At 48.5% G+C, this 22,007-nt stretch overlaps 1 protein-coding gene across 1 annotated transcript in view; it reads right to left on the bottom strand.

The window, feature by feature from the left end:
• The window catches only part of SKIC2 (SKI2 subunit of superkiller complex), a 125,039-nt gene that overhangs the window by 16,377 nt on the left and 86,655 nt on the right, over window positions 1-22,007 (bottom strand). Inside the window, exons 20-23 of the mRNA XM_082263474.1 lie at window positions 7,340-7,458; window positions 6,032-6,169; window positions 3,400-3,537; window positions 3,163-3,267 (exon numbers count right to left, since the gene is read on the bottom strand). Of these exons, the coding sequence (XP_082119600.1) occupies window positions 3,163-3,267; window positions 3,400-3,537; window positions 6,032-6,169; window positions 7,340-7,458 (500 nt within the window). The remainder of the gene's footprint in view (window positions 1-3,162; window positions 3,268-3,399; window positions 3,538-6,031; window positions 6,170-7,339; window positions 7,459-22,007) is intronic.

Genomic DNA, 22,007 nt, shown 5'->3' with positions numbered 1-22,007 from the left:
ATAGTTACCTGGGATATATCGCGGCCCTGTTTTAAATATTGGTACCACGTTGGCTTTTTCCCAATCAGCTGGCACCATACCCGTCTGTAAACTATCCTTAAAAATCATAAATAATGGTCTGGCAATCACCTGGCTAAGCTCTTTAAGAATCCTCAGGTGCAAGCAACCCGGTCCCGGTGATTTATTTATGTTAAGTTTCTCTAGTTTAGTTCTAAGTCTATCTTCTGTTAGCCATGGGGGTACTTCCTGAGGTGCGTTATTTAGTTTGGCCTTACAAGCTGGGTTAGTGTAGCCCCCCAATTCTTTTGTGAAGACTGAAGAGAAGAAATTATTTAACACTACCGCCTTTTCCCTGTCCTCTGTGGCCAAATCTCCCTTGTCGTCTTTTATGGGGCCAATGTGTTCTGGCCTCGCTTTCTTACTATTTATATACTTAAAGAATTTTTTGGGGTTCTTTTTACTCTCTTCCGCTATATGTCTCTCGTGTTCTATTTTAGCCGCCTTGATTTCGTCTTTACATTTCTTATTACACTCTTTGTAATGCTTGAATTCTGCCAATGACCCCTCAGTCTTGTATTTTTTGAAGGCCTTTTCTTTAGCATTTATATGCATTTTTATGTTGGAGTTTAGCCACCCAGGGTTTAGTTTTGCTCTTTTAAATGTATTTCCCTTTGGAATACACTGGTCAATCCCTTTGTTTAGTATGCTCTTGAAGCACTCCCATTTTTCCTCTGTGTTCTTTGTTCCCAGGGTTCTATCCTATTTGATATTTTCTAGCAGAGAGCGCAGTTTTGGGAAATTGGCTCTTTTGAAATTCAGTGTCCTTATATTACCCTTATGTTTCCTATTACTATGATTAATACTGAAGCTAATTGACCTATGGTCACTGTTTCCTAAGTTGTCCCGTATTTCTATATCCATGAGCAGGTCTGTATTGTTGGTAATCAGTAGGTCAAGTACCGCATTGTTTCTTGTCGGTGCGTTCACCATCTGACCCATGAAATTGTCCTGCAAAACATTTAGGAACTGCCGAGCCTTGGCTGAATGCGCGGTTCCTTCTGCCCAGTCTATATCTGGATAATTAAAGTCCCCCCATTATAATGACATTTCCCATCCTTGCTGCCAATCCTATCTGTAAAAGGAGGTCCGCCTCCCCCTCCTCCATCTGGTTGGGGGGCCTATAGCATACGGCAAATATTACCTTCCCCACAGTGCCTTCCCTTTGAAGTTCTACCCATAGGGATTCTGCCTCGTCCATAGCTCCATTATTAATATCATCCCTCATATTTACCTGTACACTGTTCTTAATATACAGACATACCCCTCCCCCTTTTTTACCTTCTCTATCTCTGTGATAAAGGGAGTACCCCTGAATGGTCGCCATCCAATCAAAAGAGCTGTCGAACCAAGTCTCAGTTATTCCCACAAAATCGAAGTCCTCCTCAAACATCAGCAGCTCCAGCTCTCCTATCTTGTTGGCCAGGCTTCTGGCATTGGTATATAAACCTCTTAATTTTGGCCATTTACATATATCCTCATATGATGTTTTTTTTTGACTAATGTTTGACTATTCTTCCAGAAGCACATTTGTCAGGTCAGCCACTGATGTGGACGAGAAAGCTTGGCTCGCAGGCTCCGCTTTATTTCCCCCCAAAGGTATTCTATCGGGTTGAGGTCAGGACACTGTGCAGACTAGTCAAGTTCCTCCACCCCAAACCTGCTCATCCAAGTCTTTATGGACCTTGGCTTTGTGTACTGGTGCGCAGTCATGTTGGAACAGGAAGGGGCCATCCCCAAACTGTTCCCACCATGTTGGGAGCATTAATGTCTTGGTATGCTGACGCCTTAAGAGTTCCCTTCACTGGAACTAAGGGGCCAAGCCCAACCCCTGAAAAACAACTCCACACCATAACCCCCCCTCCACCAAATGATTTGGATCAGTGTGCAAAGCAAGGTCCATAAAGACATGGATGAGCGAGTTTGGGGTGGAGAAACTTGACTGACCTGCACAGAGTCCTGACCTAAAACCGATAGAACACCTTTGGGATGAATTAGAGCAGAGACTGCGAGCCAGGTCTTCCTGTCCAACATCAGTGCCTGACCTCACACCTCACAAGTGCGCTTCTGGAAGAATAGTCAAACATTCCCATAGACAATCTTCTAAACCTTGTGGACAGCCTTCCCAGAAGAATTGAAGCTGTTATAGCTGCAAAGGGTGGGCCAACTCAATATTAAACCCTACGGACTAAGACTGGGATGCCATTAACGTTCATGTGTGTAAAGGCAGGCGTTCCAATACTTTTGACAAAATAGTGTAGAGTCCCGAGTATTTATTTTAGTAGTAAAAGATTAACAAGATTTAAAATCCAGTGTATTTCGGGAGTTCACAAACTCCCCCTTCTTCAAGGCTTCTATGTTATATCATTCCAGGAATGCCTGGACTCAGAAAGGCTTCAGAGAGTTTGATGATTCACATACAAGGTTGGCACCTGCATGTAAAACACAGTCATGGCCAGCACTTGTTCTATGTGTTCGTATTTAAAAGACTTGTGCAACATTTTATTATAGTACTAAAAATAATTAAATACAATGTATTGAATATTATTGTTTCATTCTTACATTTACCCAGCAGGGGGAGCTTTTGGCCTTTTTCACATGTTTACCTATACTTAGCTGGTCTGTTGAAAAGAGCTTGCATTTAAGGAACTCCGTAACCTAAACTCTACAAATGTACACACACAACTGAATAAGTCCGAACAAAGAAGCCTCCCTATATCTAAGACAGGCAATCTGAAGGGAAACATGTTTTGCTGTGCTTTGGGTATACCTTGAATTAGATGTTTGTAAAATAAAGCTTAAAAAAGATATAAGCTGTCCCCAAACTGTTCTAGATTACCTTTTAAGTATTTGATCTGAGTGATCCCTAATTTATTCTGCAGGCTAGTAAGTCTACATTTCCATACAGAATTTTGCAGCTGAGTTGTCCAAAACTATTTTCGGACATCTTTTATCCAGTTTGAGCCTGAAAGTTGCAACAGTCTAAACACAATAATTACCATTATTATAATTTATGTTTGGTATAGTAACTCTGTTAATATGATTTTTGACATATGACTTCCCCAAATCGAATTCACTGACCCATCACTTGCCCTCATTTGCTACCTGCAGGATGACTCCAGGGACCCATGGGTGGTATTCAGTGCTGATGATGATGATACGGCCCACACTCAGACATTTCATTCCATTCATGGACTCTACCACCTTTCTCTAGATAAGGAAACAAAGACAAACCACACAAGGTTGAGTGTGCTTCAATAAATATCTGGAAATATCCCGTTGGATCCCAAATGCAGCAGTCCAGTATAGCAGAAAAAAAACTCTATTTGCAATGTGCTTTACCTGTAAGGTTTCTCTGGTATGAATGAGTTCCTGTACAGTCAAAAAGTAGTCCTGCAGGTCGGCCAGGTCCCCCGAGCATTCAATTTCCCCCATATCCCCCAGTGTTTTGGTGAGGACCTTTATTCGCTGTTCATGAGCCTGTTGAATAAATATTGAATATATTGATTAACGCAACCTCCACTCATATTATTCACAAAACATCCCTGTGGTTTTTATGTTACCCTGCAGAAGAAGGTGCAGACTCATTGGTTCCTCCACTCTGTGTCACCCTGCAGGAGGAGGACAGACTCATAGCTCCCTTCTATATGTGTCACCCTGCAGGAGGAGGACAGACTCATAGCTACCTTCTATATGTGTCACCCTGCAGGAGGAGGACAGACTCATAGCTTCCTTCTATATGTCACCCTGCAAGAGGAGGACAGGCTCATAGCTCCTTCTGTCTGTGTCACCCTGCAGGAGGAGGACAGACTCATAGCTCCCTTCTATATGTGTCACCCTGCAGGAGGAGGATAGACTCATAGCTCCCTTCTATCCGTGTCACCCTGCAGGAGGAGGATAGACTCATAGCTTCCTTCTATATGTCACCCTGCAGGAGGAGGACAGACACATAGCTCCTTCTGTCTGTGTCATCCTGCAGGAGGAGGACAGACTCATAACTCCCTTCTGTCTGTGTCACTCTTCAGGAGGACAGACACATAGCTCCCTTCTGTCTGTGTCACCCTGGAGGAGGAGGACAGACACATAGCTCCCTTCTGTCTGTATCATCCTGCAGGAGGAGGACAGACTCATAGCTCCCTTCTATCTGTGACACCCTTCAGGAGGAGGACAGACTCATAGCTCCCTTCTGCCTGTGTCACCCTGCAGGAGGACAGTCTCATAGCTCCCTTCTATATGTGTCACCCTGCAGGAGGAGGACAGACACATAGCTCCTTCTGTCTGTGTCATCCTGCAGGAGGAGGACAGACTCATAACTCCCTTCTGTCTGTGTCACCCTGCAGGAGGAGGACAGACTCCTAGCTCCTTCTGTCTGTGTCATCCTGCAGGAGGAGGACAGACTCATAACTCCCTTCTGTCTTTGTATCTCTACAGGAGGAGGACAGACACATAGCTCCCTTCTGTCTGTGTCACCCTGCAGAAGGAGGACAGACACATAGCTCCCTTCTGTCTGTCATCCTGCAGGAGGAGGACAGACTCATAGCTCCCTTCTATCTGTGACACCCTTCAGGAGGAGGACAGACTCATAACTCCCTTCTGCCTGTGTCACCCTGCAGGAGGACAGTCTCATAGCTCCCTTCTATATGTGTCACCCTGCAGGAGGAGGACAGACTCATAGCTCCCTTCTATCTGTGACACCCTTCAGGAGGAGGACAGACTCATAGCTCCTTCTGTCTGTGTCATCCTGCATGAGGAGGACAGACTCATAGCTCCTTCTGTCTGTGTTATCCTGCAGGAGGAGGACAGACTCATAGCCATCTTCTGTCTGTGTCCCTGTAGATGACAACAAAACAAGGGCGCACCGGCCTAGTGCATTATCTCTTAGACAGGTTTATTAAAATAATAGATTAAAAATACTCACAAACGAGTTTCTTGATAAAAAGCACATCAAATAGAATACAATCCTCAGCAACAAGATCGGGATTGAATCGTCCCCTGAAGCTGTGCAGGCTTACGCGTTTCGAGGCAGTGCCTCTTCCTCTGAGGAAGAGGCGCTGCCTCGAAACGCGTAAGCCTGCACAGCTTCAGGGGACGATTCAATCCCGATCTTGTTGCTGAGGATTTTATTCTATTTGATGTGCTTTTTATCAAGAAACTCGTTTGTGAGTATTTTTAATCTATTATTTTAATAAACCTGTCTAAGAGATAATGCACTAGGCCGGTGCGCCCTTGTTTTGTTGTCGTTTATAGTTTTTTCCGGACCACCCTGGTCCAGCGAGGGGCTGCAAGGCTGAAGTATTATCAAGTTGCCGTGTCATCTGTTCTCATCTACAAGCCTACAGTCAGGTTGGACAAGAGGATTGCACCACTCAGAGCGCAGGGAATAGGTGCTGCATCGACAGTACATTTGCTTGTTTGTGTCCCTGTAGATGGCTGGGGGAAGTTCACAGCTTCCTTTTTAATATGTATAGGCAATAGCTCAATATTTTCTCTATCTAGAGAAGCATGGCCAAAGCTCTTTTGGACATACTTCTCTTCTGGGTCAAAGGAGCGCACTTAGTCCTGCACTCCTGTGACCCAGATTCAGCTGACAGCGGGCTAAAGTCTGCTGTCGGCTGATGTCACAGAGCCGGTCCAGGCTCTGCAGGGATCCTGACAATCATATCAAGATCCATCCAGATCAGCAGCTAACTCCACTTCTCAGTGCACTGCTGAGCACCTGAGCCACTGCTCCTGCCAGGGTTACAGAGAATGCTGGAGGGGCAGAGCAGAGTGCCAGTTACTGACAGTCACCATTTCCTACTCAGTTAAGACCAAGAACTGAGCAATCAGCGGTCATGTCATCACTCAGTTCTCCGTCTTAGAGCCAGTAGGGAAGAGCTGCAGCACTGGACCGATGTACAGCCACACAGGTGAGTATGTACTATATGTTTGTTTTTTTAATATCCCACACTTCGCTTTTAAAGCTTATACTCACCTTGCTGTCTTTTTGTGTTCTGGCTTCTGCAAAACTCCTCTTCATCATGTCCTCCACTCTCAATGCTTCCACACGGAGTAGATTCAGGATCATGGAATACGTGAGTCGAAACTGAGACTGTAACTGAGTGGGTTTCCCCTGTGCAGGAGAAATTTCACAAGACATATTTAACATAATAAGGAGCAATCAGGATGTACAAAATGCAGTAACTTCTAACATCCAATCAGATTTTTGTTTACCGTAGATCTGTGAAAGATGAAATTTGATTGGTTATGTGATTAATGCACTTTGCACATCGTTACTCCCTACTGTTCCCAGATTCCGCGGGACTGTCCCATGATTTGAAGTAAGTCCTGGGGCCCCGCAAATCTGGGCTGGAGTCCCGGAGAATTAGTAAGAGAGGAGGGGAGGCACTGGTGAGAGAGCTGGGGGGTCATTGGTAAAAAAGGAGGGGGGAATTGGTGAGAGAGCTGGGGGGCATTAGTGAGGAGGGGGTCTTTAGTAAGAGAGGAGGTGGGCATTGGTGAGACAGCTGGGGGGGGTGCATTAGTAAGAGGAGGGGAGCATTTGTGAGAGAGCTGGGGGGCATTGGTGAGAGCTGTGGGCTTTGCTAAGAAAGCTGAGGGGGCATTGGTGAGAGCTGGGAGGCATTGGTGAGACAGCTGGAGGAGGGCATTCGTAAGAGAGGAGGGGGGTTATTGCTGAGAGAGCTGGGGGCAGGCATTAGTCAGAGAGAAGGGGGAGCATTGGTGAGAGAGCTGGGGGCGGGCATTAGTAAGAGAGGAGGGGGGAGCATTGGTGAGAGAGCTGGGGGGGGGGCATTGGTGAGAGCGTTGGGGGGGGCATTGGTAAGAGAGCTAGGGGGGCATTGCTTAGAGAGCTGGGGGGCATTGGTAAGAGCTAGGAAGGCATTGGTAAGAGAGCTAGGGGGGCATTGGTAAGAGAGCTAGGGGGGCATTGGTAAGAAAGCTGGGGGGTAATTGCTAACAAATCTGGGGGGTCATTGCTGAGAAAGGTGTGGGGGGGGGGGTCATTGCTGAGAAAGGTGTGTGGGGGGGTCATTGCTGAGAGCGGGGGGGGGGCATTGGTTAGAGAGCTTGGGGGCATTGGTGAGAGATGGGTTTTGTTTAACCACGCCCCTTAAGCCCCCTCCACCATTAAGACTTTGGCCACACCCACATTTTGCTGCTACGCAAGCCGCAGCTCACTTACTCCCTCAATTGTACCATTATTCTCAATTTCAAAAGTTGGGAGGTATGCATACATATTGTAAGTTACATTCCGGTCTACACTCTGTCTGCTACTCACCAGCATCATCTTGTGCAAATCGCTCATCTCTGGTACGTCTGATTTACATAATATGATCACCATACCAGTACTGTCCAAACCTCGACGCCCAGCGCGCCCGGCCATCTGTATATATTCTCCTATAAACAGAAACAGCAAATTATACTAAGGCTTTATTTGCCACTGTGTCAACCCTAACAATGAACTCTAATCTGGTCCCCTTTGCCTATTAAATATACCATTGGAAGTGTTTTGTTTAAGATCTTTGATAAGTGCAAAGAAAAACTTGTTGATCCTGCCAGAAATCTTGTCAGCATATAACTTCCTATGCTCACTGCCTATCAGTGACACTGTTCCTATCTATCTGGGAGGACTGCAGAGCCTCTCCCCTCTATGACATGAAGAACAGAAGACGAGGAGGTTATTGAAGTTCTAGGATGACAACACTCACTGTACTGTATTTATGGAAGACCAATGTTGTCACTATAGGACCCCATGTATGTTAGGAGCAACTCCCCCCATCTGCCTCGAACAGGATTCATCTATGGGCTGCACTTCTGGACTGCCCACTATATATATATATATATATATAAATATATATATATATATATATATATATACACACATACATACATACATACATACACACGTCATTACTTTGACTTTATATACTGTGGTTATGGTGACATCTAGCCGCCAAAACCCCACGATTTGTTTCATACAGTGGGCGATCCTCTTTCACATTAAAGTGGTCCCAGCGGCAGATTCGCCACAGGATCACTTTTATGGGCAGCAGGAGAGGTGGCCACTTCCCGGTCATTTCCCTCGGTAGCGGCGGAAACGATCCAATTCCGTGGAGTGATAGGCAGGAAGTCGAGTGAAGGCAAGATGGCCCCACTCAACTCTATGCCCTTGGAGGACATCAGACGTCACTTCTGCCTAACGGCCTTTTTTTTAACCATTTTAAGACCGGAAGATTTTGCTGCTAAATGACCAGGCCACTTTTTTCAACTTGGCACTACGTGACCTTAACCGACAATTGTGCAGTTTTTAACTGACAATTGCGCGGTCATGCAATGCTGTACCCAAACGAAATTTACGTTCTTTTTCCCCCCCCCACAATTAGAGCTTTCTTTTGGTGGTATTTGATCACCTCTGCGCTTTTTATTTTTTGCGATATTAATAAAAAAAAGAGCGAAAATTTTGCAAAAAATGAAATTTTCTACTTTGAATGTTAAAAAATATCCAATATAAAATCCAATATATTACATTTTTTGTCATATATTCAGGCCAAAATGTATTTAGCTACATGTTTTTGACAAAAAAAATTCTCAATGAGCGTATTTTTATCCACTTTAAGACCGGAAGATTTTACCCCCTTCCTGACCAGGCCATATTTTGCGATTCAGCACTGCATTACTTTAACAGACAATTGCGCGGTCGTGCGACGATGTACCCAAACTACATTTACATCCTTCCCCCACAATTACAGCTTTCTTTCGGTGGTATTTGATCACCTGTGCGATTTTTAATTTTTGCGCTATAAACAAAAAAAAAGCAACAATTTTGAGAAAAATAATATTTCTCTTACGTCCTCCGACAGTCGCCGCCTCTTCATATTCGTCACTAATGGGGTTATTGACCTTTGCTCCGTAGGAGTAGCTAGGCAACAGAATATATTCATATCAAAGCTTTTAGCCTATCCCACCCCCAGGGGGTGGTCCCCTCAGATAATTCCCTCCTTGCTTCCTGCACACCAACTCGTTTTCATATGCCTAGCTCAGGAGTATGCAGGCTGTTCCTGTGCTGGGGCTCTTAGTCTCAGCCACTTTTCTCTTTTTTGATTTTATTTGAAGTTTTTTCTCTTTTTACTTAGCTGTTTATTTTCAGCGTTAGTTAGTTCTTCTGATGAAGATGATCGTGCGGCGCTGGGTCTCAGTCTGGCCACCCTGGATCCCAGGGCTCAGGGCTAGGGGCTTCCCAGCCTGCCATCGAGCGTTCAGCTTAGGTTTTGCCCTGGCACATTGAACGACCCATCCCTGTTCGCTGCAGGGATGCTATCGGTGAGGTGGCTACCTCACTGGACGCCATTGCGGTTTCGCACCGCAACTCCACTGCGTCATGCTTGCGACACTCCCTGTCCTCAGTACTGCGGTTTGGTCGCTGGAGCAGGCTACCGGACTGGTAAGTGTGACTCTATGTGGGGACCTGTCTTTTTTGGGTGTCAGTCTGGGACTGTGTGACCCTGCATGTCTGTGTGGCTGCTGTGCTCCCTGTCAGCTCCTGTGTGCACTTGCTGCCTGTGTGTGGGCTGTGAGGGGGGGGGGGGGGGCTCTCCCGCTCTGCTGGGTGTCATATGAAGCAGTTAGATTTTCAGCATGCTGTGCGGCGATCGCTCTGGCGATCCGCCATTTCTCTGGGGCAAAAATATGGTGGCAGGTCCTGTGAGGTACTGCACAGCGTTTTTGGCGCCAAATGCCGACATTTAGAGCGGCGATCGATCACCACATGTCAGCGCCATGTTCTATTTGCCCAGGGTTTTTTCCTCAGCCGAGCGGCCATGTTTGTGTAGCCTTGCAGAGGCTTCATAGGGGCAGTCAGTCTTGCATCACTTCCTTTTCCTCTGGGACAGCGATCGGTGCAGCAGCCTGTGTGAGCTCTCCAGGTTTTATATCTCCTTTTTTCCTGTATTCCTTGCCTAGTTTCTTGTCCCTGTGGGGGTCAGTGTGTTCAGTGGGTGCGGTGGGCAGCGCTCGCCGCGGTCTTAAAGGGGCAGTACCCTTTATTAATTATTTTGCTGGGGCATGGATTCTCAGGATTGCAAGTTTCCTCCCACCCTGGTGGGGGGCCAAGGGGCTGCTGCTTCCCCCGAGGGGGCTGATCTGGCCACTATTGTGGCTAACTTAGCTGCTCAGGTGCAGATGCTGGTGGCTGATCGATCCACTACGGCCCAGGGTGTCCATTTCCTCTGCTTCAGAGGGCGATGGGGCTGCTATGGCTGGAGTGCCCTTCTCAGGGTCTCACTCATCCCTGGACCTTGTGGGGTCCGACGGGGAGGCTGAGGTGGAAGGGGTTGATAATTCTCCCCCTGGCTCGTCTGAAGAGCTTGCACTCATGGATGAGTTGGTTGCCTCTATCAAGCAAACACTGCATTTGCAGGATGAACCGTGTCCTCCTGCTTTGATGTCCTCTTATGGGACGCAGAGGAAACGCAAAACATCGCAGGTTTTTCCTTGCTCTACGGAATTTCAGCGCGCGGTTGATGAGCAATGTCGCAATTTGAAAAAGCCTTTTGCTGTGCCGAGTAGGTTCAAGCTGCGTTATCCCTTTACACCGGCTACTGATGAGCGTTGGTGTGTACCACCTCAGGTGGATCACGCGGTGGCGCTTTTGAATAAATCAACTGCGATCCCTGCTGAGGATACCCCGGTGTTCCGGGACCTGACGGACAGGAGATTGGAATCTCCGGCCCGTCATGCCTATACGGTTGCTGGCTCTATGCTGAAGCCTATTTTTGCTTCCATTATGGCAGCCCAGACTATTGCGGATTGGACGCAGGTGCTCAAGCGCACTCTGGTGGCTGACTCTGCCCCGCCGACAACTTTGGCTATGGTGGATCAGATTCATCAGGGCGTCATGTATTTGTGTGATGCGGACTTGGATTTAGTCCCTTTGGCAGCGCGCCTCTCTAGTGTGGCGGTCTTGAACCGTCGCCTGATATGGTTAAAATGTTGGTCGGTTGACCAATCTTCTCGCAAGACTCTGGCAAATTTGCCTTACGCGGGATCTCGCCTTTTTGGCAAATCTTTGGATACTCTGAAAAAGGGTATTTCTGGGGGTAAGAGCACTCTCTTGCCCCAATCTCACAAGAATAAGTTTGTTCGCGGTAAGAAGAATGCCTCGTTTAGGCCCTCTCAGGGGTCCTTTCGTGCCTTTCGGTCGCACTATAAGGGCAAGCCCTTCAAAGGCCAAGGCTCCCAGAAGAAGCCGTGGGCGGGTAAGCAGAAGTCCGGCCAGTCCGGATCCGCTGCCCATAACAATGCGGCCTGAAGGGACGCCCTCACCCGGTTCTGGGGTGGGGGGACGTTTGCTCGGTTTTCTTCAACCCTGGCTGGACCGCATTCGGGACAGGTGGGTTCAGGAAATCGTTCGATCTGGATACAAGATCGAGTTTCTCTCTCGGCCGGCGGGCAGATTTTTCCCCTCAAACCTTCAGCTGCCTCCGGAGCGCTTGCAGGATCTGCACCTGGCGGTGCGGGACCTACGGGCCCAGGGAGTGGTGGTTCCGGTGCCTCATCTGGACAGATTTCGGGGGTTTTATTCCAATCTGTTCACTGTGCCCAGAAAGGAGGGCAAAGTACGTCCGATTCTGGACTTGAAAGCTCTGAACCGCTTTGTGCGGGTTCGCAAGTTTCGAGGAAACCCTTTTTGCGGGAATCCCTGCGCTCGGTGGTGGCTGCCCTGGTTCCGGGGGAATTCATGGCCTCCATCGACTTGAAGGATGCGTACCTACACATCCCCATTTTCGAGGGTCACCAGAGGTACCTTCGATTTGCCATTGCGGAGGATCATTATCAATTCGTGGCGTTACCCTTCGGTCTCGCTTCGGCTCCGCGGGTTTTCACCAAGGTGCTAGCGCCGGTTCTGGCCTTATTGAGGGCCCAGGGCATTTCTGTCCTGGGGTATCTGGTCGATATCCTGATTCGGTCCGCGACCGGTCAGGGCCTGGTGAACGACCTGTCCATCACGATGCGAACTCTGCAGGAATTCGGCTGGACGATAAATTTTCCAAAATCGACGTTGTGTCCGTCGGTTCGTCTTCCCTACCTGGGGATGATTCTGGACTCTGTTCAGGCGAAGGTCTTCCTGCCGGAAGACAAGCTTCGGACACTTCAGTGCGAAGTCAGGTCCCTCAGGGACAATCAGTGCTCGTCCCTCCGGATGTGTATGAGGTGTCTGGGGTTGATGGTTTCGGCCTTCGAGGCGATCCCCTTCGCCCAGTTTCACACGCGGGAGCTTCAGGCGGAGGTCCTGGCCAAGTGGGACGGGCGTCCGCAATCTCTGGATCTGCGGCTGTCGTTAAGCCATCTCACCCGAAGGGGTCTTTTGTGGTGGCTCCAGTCCCCGGCGGTGTCGGGGGGCAAGTCCTTCCGTCCTTTGTCGTGGACGGTGATCACCACGGATGCCAGCCTGTCGGGCTGGGGTGGTGTTCTGGGCGTTCTGTCCGCCCAGGGAACTTGGTCGGAGGAGGAATCCTCCCTTCCGATCAACATTCTGGAATTGCGAGCGATAAATCTCTGTCTTCTGCGTTGGACGGACAGGCTTCAGGGCCGTCCAGTTCGGGTGCAGATGGACAATGCCACAGCGGTGGCCTACATCAACCACCAAGGGGGCACCAGGAGTGCCTGAGCGGCTCGGGAAGTAGCCGACATTCTGTCTTGGGCCGAGACGCACGTCCCGGCGATCTCTGCAGTTCACATTCCGGGGGTGGAAAACTGGCAGGCGGATTATCTGAGCCGCCAGACCCTGGACCAGGGGGAATGGTCCCTTCACCCAGATGTCTTCCAGATGTTGTGCGCGAAGTGGGGGTCCCCAGATGTGGACCTGTTCGCGTCTCGTCTAAACCACAAGGTGGAAAGGTTCGTGGCAAGGACGCGCGATCCTCGGGCAGACGCCTCGGACGCGTAAGTGACGCCCTGGCATCAGTATCGCCTGATGTATGCCTTTCCACCGATTCAGCTGCTGTCCAGGTTCCTTCGCAGGTTGGCCTCGGAACCGAAAACGATGATTCTGGTGGCGCCGGACTGGCCTCGCCGGTCTTGGTACGCAGACCTCGTGAATCTGGCGGTCGACGCTCCGTGGCGTCTGCCTCTTCGAGAAGACCTTCTGTCTCAAGGACCGGTATTCCATCCTGCTTTACAGTCGCTGGCTTTAACGGCCTGGCTGTTGAAAGCCAGGTCCTGAAGGATAGGGGTCTCTCCCCTGAGGTCATTCCCACTTTGATCAAGGCCAGGAAGGCCTCTTCAGGGAAGATTTACTACCGTACTTGGAAGGCGTATTTTGCCTGGTGTGAGTCCAGGGGGTATTCTCCTCGCTCATACTCGGTATCGAGAATGTTGGCTTTCCTTCAAACGGGCGTGGACCAGCGTTTGGCGTTGGCCACGATTAAGGGTCAGATTTCTGCGCTGGCCGTTCTCTTTCAACGTCCTGTGGCGTCTAACTCTTTGGTTAGCACCTTTGATCAAGGGGTGCGACATTTGGTCCCTCCTAGGAGGGAGCCTTTGCCTCCATGGGATTTGAACCTTGTTCTGTCCGTGTTGCAACATGCTCCTTTTGAAAATATCAGGGAGATCTTGTTGTCTTTGTTGTCCAAGAAGGTTGCCTTCTTAGTGGCGATCACTTCGGCTCGCAGGGTGTCGGAGCTGGCGGCCTTGTCCTGCAAGTCTCCGTATTTGGTGATTCACTTGGATAAGGTGGTCTTGCGACCTAACCCGTCTTTTCTTCCAAAGAGGATCTCGGAATTTCACCTCAATGAGGACATTGTCTTGCCTTCGCTTTGCGCGAAGCCTAAGCATCCGAAGGAGGTGGCTTTACATTCCTTGGATGTTGTTAGGGCGATCAGGGTTTACCTGTCATCGACTAAATCCTTTCGCAAGTCGGATTCTCTCTTTGTCCTTCCTGAGGGACCTCGGAAGGGCATGGCGGCGTCGGCTTCTACCATCGCCAAATGGATCAGACAGACCATTGAGCAGGCCTATGCTTTGAGGGGGAAGGTTCCTCCCGTGCCTGTGAAGGCGCACTCTACCAGATCTCTGAGTACGTCTTGGGCCTGTCATCATCGGGCTTCTGTGGCCCAGGTGTGTAAGGCGGCGACTTGGTCGTCCGTTCACACCTTCTCCAAATTTTACAAAGTGGATGTTCAGGCATCGGCAGATGCTTCTTTTGGCCGTAAAGTTCTTAGTGCGGCGGTGCCTTAGGGTCCCTTGTTTGGGCGCTTGGCTGTTGGGGTGTTTTTACCCCTGGGTTACTTGTTTTTTCCTGGGTTGTTGCTCCTGTTGTGCACGTTTTCCTGTTGCCCAGTTGGTTCTCTTACTTAGGTTCTTTTCTCTGATGTGGGTACTGCGTTGCTTTAGGCGCGGCTGCTGTTTTTCCCACCCCTCATGTCTACACTGCTTTGGGACGTCCCCATTAGTGACGAATATGAAGAGGCGGCGACTGTCGGAGGACGTAAGAGAAAACTGAATTTTTGTAAAATCTTACCTGTAAAATTCCTTTCTCTGAGTCCTCCGACAGTCGCCGCCCCCGCCCCTCTTTTGGGGTTTGTTTATGTACTCTACTGCTATTCTACTGAAACTGAGTTGGTGTGCAGGAAGAAGGGAGGTATTGACTGAGGGGACCACCCCCTGGGGGTGGGTTATGCTAAAAGCTTTGATATTAATATATTCTGTTGCCTAGCTACTCCTACGGAGCAAAGGTCAATAACCCCATTAGTGACGAATATGAAGAGGCGGCGACTGTCGGAGGACTCAGAGAAAGGAATTTTACAGGTAAGATTTTACAAAAATTCAGTTTTTTCACATTCTAAAATATATAACATTCCCCCAAAAAAAAAATCAAAATCAATTTTTTTTTAACGTTTTAGGCCAGTTTGTTTTCTGCTACATATTTTTGGTAAAAAAAAAATCACAATAAGGTTAAATAGGCAAATGTAAAATTACATTTTTTTTTGCTTTTAAGTGTAAATGTGAGATCTGAGATCTTTTTGACTCCAGATCTTGCATTAACCACTTCCGGACCGCCCACCACAGTTCTACATCGGTATTTTGACGTTAAATTCCAGTGTTATGGCAGCAAAAAGCTGCCATAACACCGGTATTTTCTTACTCGGCTGGCGGTTCTCTTTCACATAAAAGTGGTCCCAGCGGCGGATCCGCCACAGGCTCACTTTTATGGGTGGCACCTCTTACCGGTCGTTTTCCACGTTTACCAGAACCGTCGGTAGCAGGGAAAACTATCCGATCCATCCATGTCCCAGGCAGAAAGTCGAGTGAGGGCAAGATGGCCCCCGCTCGACTCTATAGCCTTGGAGGAGCGGAGCGACATCGTACGTCGCTTTCTCCCAATGACCTTAAAGGGTCCATTTTTTTTTCTTGCTGAAAGTGTAGATGTGAGGTCTGAAGTCTTTTTCACCCCAGATGTCACAATAAAGAAGACCTGTCATGCTTATTTCTATTACAAGGGATGTTTACATTTTAATTTTTCCTTTTATTAGGAATAAACGTAATAAAAAAAAAAATTAAAGGGACAGTGTAAAAAAAAAAAAAAATTTAAAGCGCCCCGTCCCTCTGACCTCGCACACATAAGTGAACGCATACTCAAGTCATGCCCACATATGTAAACGATGTGCAAATCACACATGTGAGGTATTTACACGATTGTTAAAGCAAGAGCAATAATTCTAGCCATAGACCTCCTCTGTAACTCTAAACAAGTAACCTGTAAAAAATTTGAAATCGTCCCCTATGGAGATTTTTAAGTACCGTAGTTTGCTGCCATTCCACGAGCGTGCGCAATTTTATGACATGTTAGGTATAAATTTAGTCGGTGTAACATTATCTTTCACATTATACAAAACAATTGGGCTAACTTTACTGTTTTCTTATTTTTTTATTCAAAAAAGTGTATTTAAAAAAAAAATAAATAAATTGCGTTTGTAAGAAAAATACGCAAATACGGTGTGACAAAATATTGCAACAATCTCCATTTTATTCTCTAGGGTCTCTACTAAAAATATATATATATATATAATGTTTGGGGGTTCTTATTAAGTAAGATTTTCTAGCAAAAAATACTCATTGTAACTTGTAAACATCAAATGTCAGAAATTGGCCTGGTCCATGAAGCCGCTCTTCAGTCATTCTTTTCATCTTTCCATCTATTAAATCCTCTGTCCTTGTTGTTTTAACTTTGGATAGTAAAACCTTTTTTTTTCTGCCACAAAACACCTTATACAGCCCACTCCTCTAGTAAAAAGTCTAGGCTAATGCAATCATGCACAGCTCTCTCTCCCACTTCCATGTGTGTTTGCCAGTAAGGGAAGAGGGGTGAGTCATAGGAGAGCCAATGAGAGCTGCAAACCTGGAGGGGGCTGGATGAGGGCGGAGATAACTGGAGACTGCAGAGATCCATGAAGAGAAAAGTGCAGGCAAGCAGTGGTGTGAGTGTGTCTGTATATATATATATATATATATATATATATATATATATATATATATATATATACACAGTGGGTACGGAAACTATTCAGACCCCCTTAAATTTTTCACTCTTTGTTATATTGCAGCCATTTGCTAAAATCATTTAAGTTCATTCTTCTTCCTCATGAATGTACACATAGCACCCCATACTGACAGAAAAACATAGAATTGTTGACATTGTTGCAGATTTATTAAAAAAGAAAAACTGAAATATCACATGGTCCTAAGTATTCAGACCCTTTGCTCAGTATTTAGTAGAAGCCCCCTTTTGATCTAATACAGCCAGGAGTCTTTTTGGGAAAGATGCAACAAGTCTTTCACACCTGGATTTGGGGATCCTCTGCCATTCCTCCTTGCAGATCCTCTCCAGTTCTGTCAGGTTGGATGGTAAACGTTGGTGGACAGCCATTTTTAGGTCTCTCCAGAGATGCTCAATTGGGTTTAAGTCAGGGCTCTGGCTGGGCCATTCAAGAACAGTCACGGAGTTGTTGTGAAGCCACTCCTTCGTTATTTTAGCTGTGTGCTTAGGGTCATTGTCTTGTTGGAAGGTAAACCTTCGGCCCAGTCTGAGGTCCAGAGCACTCTGGAGAAGGTTTTTGTCCAGGATATCCCTGTACTTGGCCGCATTCATCTTTCCCTCGATTGCAACCAGTCGTCCTGTACCTGCAGCTGAAAAACACACCCACAGCATGATGCTGCCACCACCATGCTTCACTGTTGGGACTGTATTGGACAGGTGATGAGCAGTGCCTGGTTTTCTCCACACATACAGCTTAGAATTAAGGCCAAAAAGTTCTATTTTGGTCTTATCAGACCAGAGAATCTTATTTCTCACCATCTTGGAGTCCTTCAGGTGTTTTTTAGCAAACTCCATGCAGGCTTTCATGTGTCTTACACTGAGAAGAGGCTTCCGTCGGGCCACTCTGCCATAAAGCCCCGACTGGTGGAGGGCTGCAGTGATGGTTGACTTTCTACAATTTTCTCCCATCTCCTGACTGCATCTCTGGAGCTCAGCCACAGTGATCTTTGGGTTCTTCTTTACCTCTCTCACCAAGGCTCTTCTCCCTCGATAGCTCAGTTTGGCCGGACGGCCAGCTCTAGGAAGGGTTCTGGTCGTCCCAAACGTCTTCCATTTGAGGATTATGGAGGCCACTGTGCTCTTAGGTTCTTAAGTGCAGCAGAAATCTTTTTGTAACCTTGGCCAGATCTGTGCCTTGCCACAATTCTGTCTCTGAGCTCTTCAGGCAGTTCCTTTGACCTCATGATTCTCATTTGCTCTGACATGCATTGTGATCTGGAAGGTCTTATATAGACAGGTGTGTGGCTTTCCTAATCAAGTCCAATCAGTATAATCAAACACAGCTGGACTCAAATGAAGGTGTAGAACCATCTCAAGGATGATCAGAAGAAATGGAAAGCACCTGAGTTAAATATATGAGTGTCACAGCAAAGGGTCTGAATACTTAGGACCATGTGATATTTCAGTTTTTCTTTTTTAACTACCTCAATACTGGGCACTTAAACCCCCTTCCTTCCCAGACCAATTTTCAGCTTTTAGCGTTGTTGCATTTTGAATGACAATTGCGCGGTCATGCAACACTGTACCTAAACCAAATTTATGTCATTTTTTCCCCACAAATAGAGCTTTCTTTTGGTGGTATTTGATCACCGCCAGTTTTTTTCTTTTTTGGTGCACAAATAAAAAAAGACCGAAAAGTTTGAAAAAAAAAAACGGAATTTTTGTAAAATCTTACCTGTAAAATTCCTTTCTCTGAGTCCTCCGACAGTCGCCGCCTCTTAATATTCGTCACATATGGGGTATTAGACTTTGCTCCGAAGGAGTAGCTAGGCAACAGAATATGTTAACATTAAAGCTTTTAACATATCCCACCCTCAAGGGGTGGTCCCTTCAGTCAATACCCTCCTACTTCCTGCAACCATATCTCAGTTTTAGTGGAATAGCAGTAGAGTATACAACCAAACCCCAAAAGAGGGGCGGGGGCGGCGACTGTCGGAGGACTCAGAGAAAGGAATTTTACAGGTAAGATTTTACAAAAATTCCGTTTTCTCTTACGTCCTCCGACAGTCGCCGCCTCTTCATATTCGTCACATATGGGGACGTCCCAAAGCAGTGCAAACATGAGGGGTGGGAAACGCATCCGCGCCGAAAAGGCAACGCAGTCTCCGCATCAAAGAAAGGAACCTTACCAAAGGAAGGAACCCAGCTGGGCAACAGGAAAAAACAGGTGCTCAACAGGAGCAACAACCCAGGAAAAGACAAATAACCAGGGGATAAAAAACTTATCCCAACAGCCAGAGGTCCCCACAAGGGACCCTAGGGAATCGCCGCACTAAGAACCTTGCGGCCAAAGGAAGCATCCGCCGATGCCTGAACACATACTTTGTAGAATTTTGTGAAAGTGTGCACGGTCGACCAAGTCGCCGCCTTACACACCTGGGCTACAGAAGCCCCATGACGACAGGCCCAAGACGTACTCAGAGATCTAGTAGAGTGCGCCTTCACAGGCACAGGGGGAACCTTCCCCTGCAAGGCATAGGCCTGTTCAATGGTCTGCCTGATCCATTTGGCGATGGTAGAGGCCAACGCCGCCATGCCCTTCCGAGGACCCTCTGGAAGAACAAACAAGGAGTCCGTCTTTCGAAAAGACTCAGTCGATTTAAGGTAAACCCTTATCGCCCAAACAACATCCAGAGAATGTAATCTCACCTCCTTTGGATGTTTAGGCTTCGCGCACAGCGAAGGCAAGACAATATCCTCATTAAGATGGAATTCCGAAACTCGTTTCAGAAGAAAAGAAGGATTAGGTCGCAAGACCACCTTATCCAAATGAACAACCAGATACGAAGACTTGCAGGACAAAGCTGCCAGCTCCGACACTCTGCGAGCCGAAGTGATCGCCACCAAAAAGGCGACCTTTTTGGACAACATAGACAACGAGATCTCCCTGATCTGTTCAAAAGGAGCACGTTGCAACACAGACAGAACGAGATTCAAGTCCCAAGGGGGCAAAGGATCCCTCCTAGGAGGAACCAGATGCCGCACACCCTGAACAAAAGTGCCAACCAAGGAGTTGGAAGCCACGGGACGTTGAAACAGAACGGCCAGCGCAGACACCTGACCCTTTATCGTAGCCAGCGCCAAACGCTGATCGACACCCGTTTGAAGGCAAAATAGGCCTTCCAAGTACGGTAATAAACCTTCCCCGAGGAAGACTTCCTCGCGTTGATCAAAGTATGAACGACCTCTGGGGAGAGACCCTTCTCCTTCAGGACCTCGGTCTCAACAGCCAGGCCGTCAAAGCCAGAGACTGTAAAGCAGGATGGTATACCGGTCCTTGAGACAGGAGATCGTCTCGAAGAGGCAGACGCCACGGGGCGTCGACCGCCAGATTCACGAGGTCTGCGAGGCCAGTCCGGTGCCACAAGAATCACCGCGCTGCGTTCCGAGTGTAACCTGCGAAGGAACCTGGACAGCAACTGAATCGGTGGAAACGCGTACATCAGCCTGTACTGATGCCACTGGGCCACTAACGCGTCCGACGCGTCTGCCCGAGGGTCGCGCATCCTTGCCACGAACCTTCTCACCTTGTTGTTGAGACGAGACGCGAACAGGTCCACATCTGGAAGACCCCACTTCGCGCACAACATCCGGGTGGAGAGACCATTCCCCCTGATCCAGGGTCTGGCGACTCAGATAGTCCGCCTGCCAGTTCTCCACCCCCGGAATGTGAACCGCCGTTATCGCCGAGACATGAGTCTCGGCCCAAGACAGAATGTCGGCCACTTCTCGAGCCGCTCGGGCACTCCTGGTGCCCCCTTGGTGGTTGATGTAGGCCACCGCCGTGGCATTGTCCGTCTGCACCCGAACCGGGCAGCCCTGCAGCCGGTCCGTCCAGCGATGAAGACAGAGATTTATCGCACGCAATTCCAGAATGTTGATCGGAAGGGAAGACTCCCCCTCCGACCAAGTTCCCTGGGCGGACAGAACGCCCAGAACACCACCCCAGCCTGACAGGCTGGCATCCGTGGTGATCAGCGTCCACGAGATAGGACGAAACAACTTGCCCCCGGACACCATCGGGGACCGGAGCCACCACAGAAGGTCTCTTCTGGTGCGATGACTCAACGAGATTTGAAGATCCAGAGATTGAGGTCGCCCGTCCCACATGGACAGGATCTCCGCTTGGAGACCCCGCGTGTGAAACTGGGCGAAGGGAATCGCCTCGAAGGCCGAGACCATCAATCCCAGACATCTCATGCATGTCCGCAGAGACGAGTGCGGAACGTCCCTGAGGGACCTGACTTCCTCCTGAAGAGTCCTGAGTTTGTCTTCCGGCAGGAAGACCTTCGCCTGCACCGAGTCCAGAATCATTCCCAGGTAGGGAAGACGAACCGACGGACTCAGTGTCGACTTTGGAAAATTTATCGTCCAACCAAACTCCTGCAGAGTTTGCATCGTGACAGACAGGTCCTTCTCCAGACCCTGGCTGGTCGCAGACCGAACCAGAATGTCGTCCAGATACCCCAGGACAGAAATGCCCTGGGCCCTCAATAATGCCAGAACCGGTGCAAGCACCTTGGTGAAGACCCACGGAGCCGAGGCGAGACCAAAAGGCAACGCCACGAACTGGTAGTGATCCTCCGCAATGGCAAATCGAAGGAACCTCTGGTGACCCTCGAAAATGGGGATGTGAAGATACGCATCCTTCAAATCGATGGAGGCCATGAATTCCCCCGGAACCAGGGCAGCCACCACCGACCGCAGGGATTCCATGCGGAACTTGCGAACCCGCACAGAGCGGTTCAGAGCCTTCAAGTCCAGAATTGGACGAACCTTGCCCTCCTTTCTGGGCACGGTGAACAGATTGGAATAAAACCCCCGAAACCTGTCCCGATGAGGCCCCCGGAACTACCACTCCCTGAGCCCTCAGGTCCCGCACCGCCAGGTGCAGGTCCCGTAAACGCTCTGGAGACAGTTGAAGATTTGAGGGAAAAAATCTGCTCTCCGGCCGAGAGAGAAACTCGATCTTGTAACCAGATCGAACGATCTCCTGAACCCATCTGTCCCGCACGCGGGTCAACCAGGGCTGAAGAAAACCGAGCAAGCGCCCCCCCACCCCAAAACTGGGTGAGGGCGCCCCTTCAGGCCGCACTGTTATGGGCTGCGGATCCGGATTGACCGGACTTCTGTTTTCCAGACCAGGGCTTCTTCTGAGAGCCTTGACCTTTGAACGGTTTGCCCTTGTAGTGCGACCGAAAGGCACGAAAGGACCCCTGAGGGGGCCGAAAATTAGCATGCTTCTTCCCAGAAGCCCCCTTAGCCTTGGGGAAATGGGGCAAGAGAGTGCTCTTACCTCCGGTGATCCCCTTAATCAACACATCCAAGGACTCCCCAAAAAGGCGAGACCCAT

The sequence above is a fragment of the Pelophylax lessonae genome (genome assembly GCF_965119305.1).
Source record: "Pelophylax lessonae genome assembly, chromosome: 7".
In the NCBI taxonomy this organism is placed as follows: Eukaryota; Metazoa; Chordata; class Amphibia; order Anura; family Ranidae; genus Pelophylax; species Pelophylax lessonae.
The sequence above is the reverse complement of the archived record's forward strand: the minus strand, read 5'-3'. Positions and strand labels throughout refer to the sequence as shown.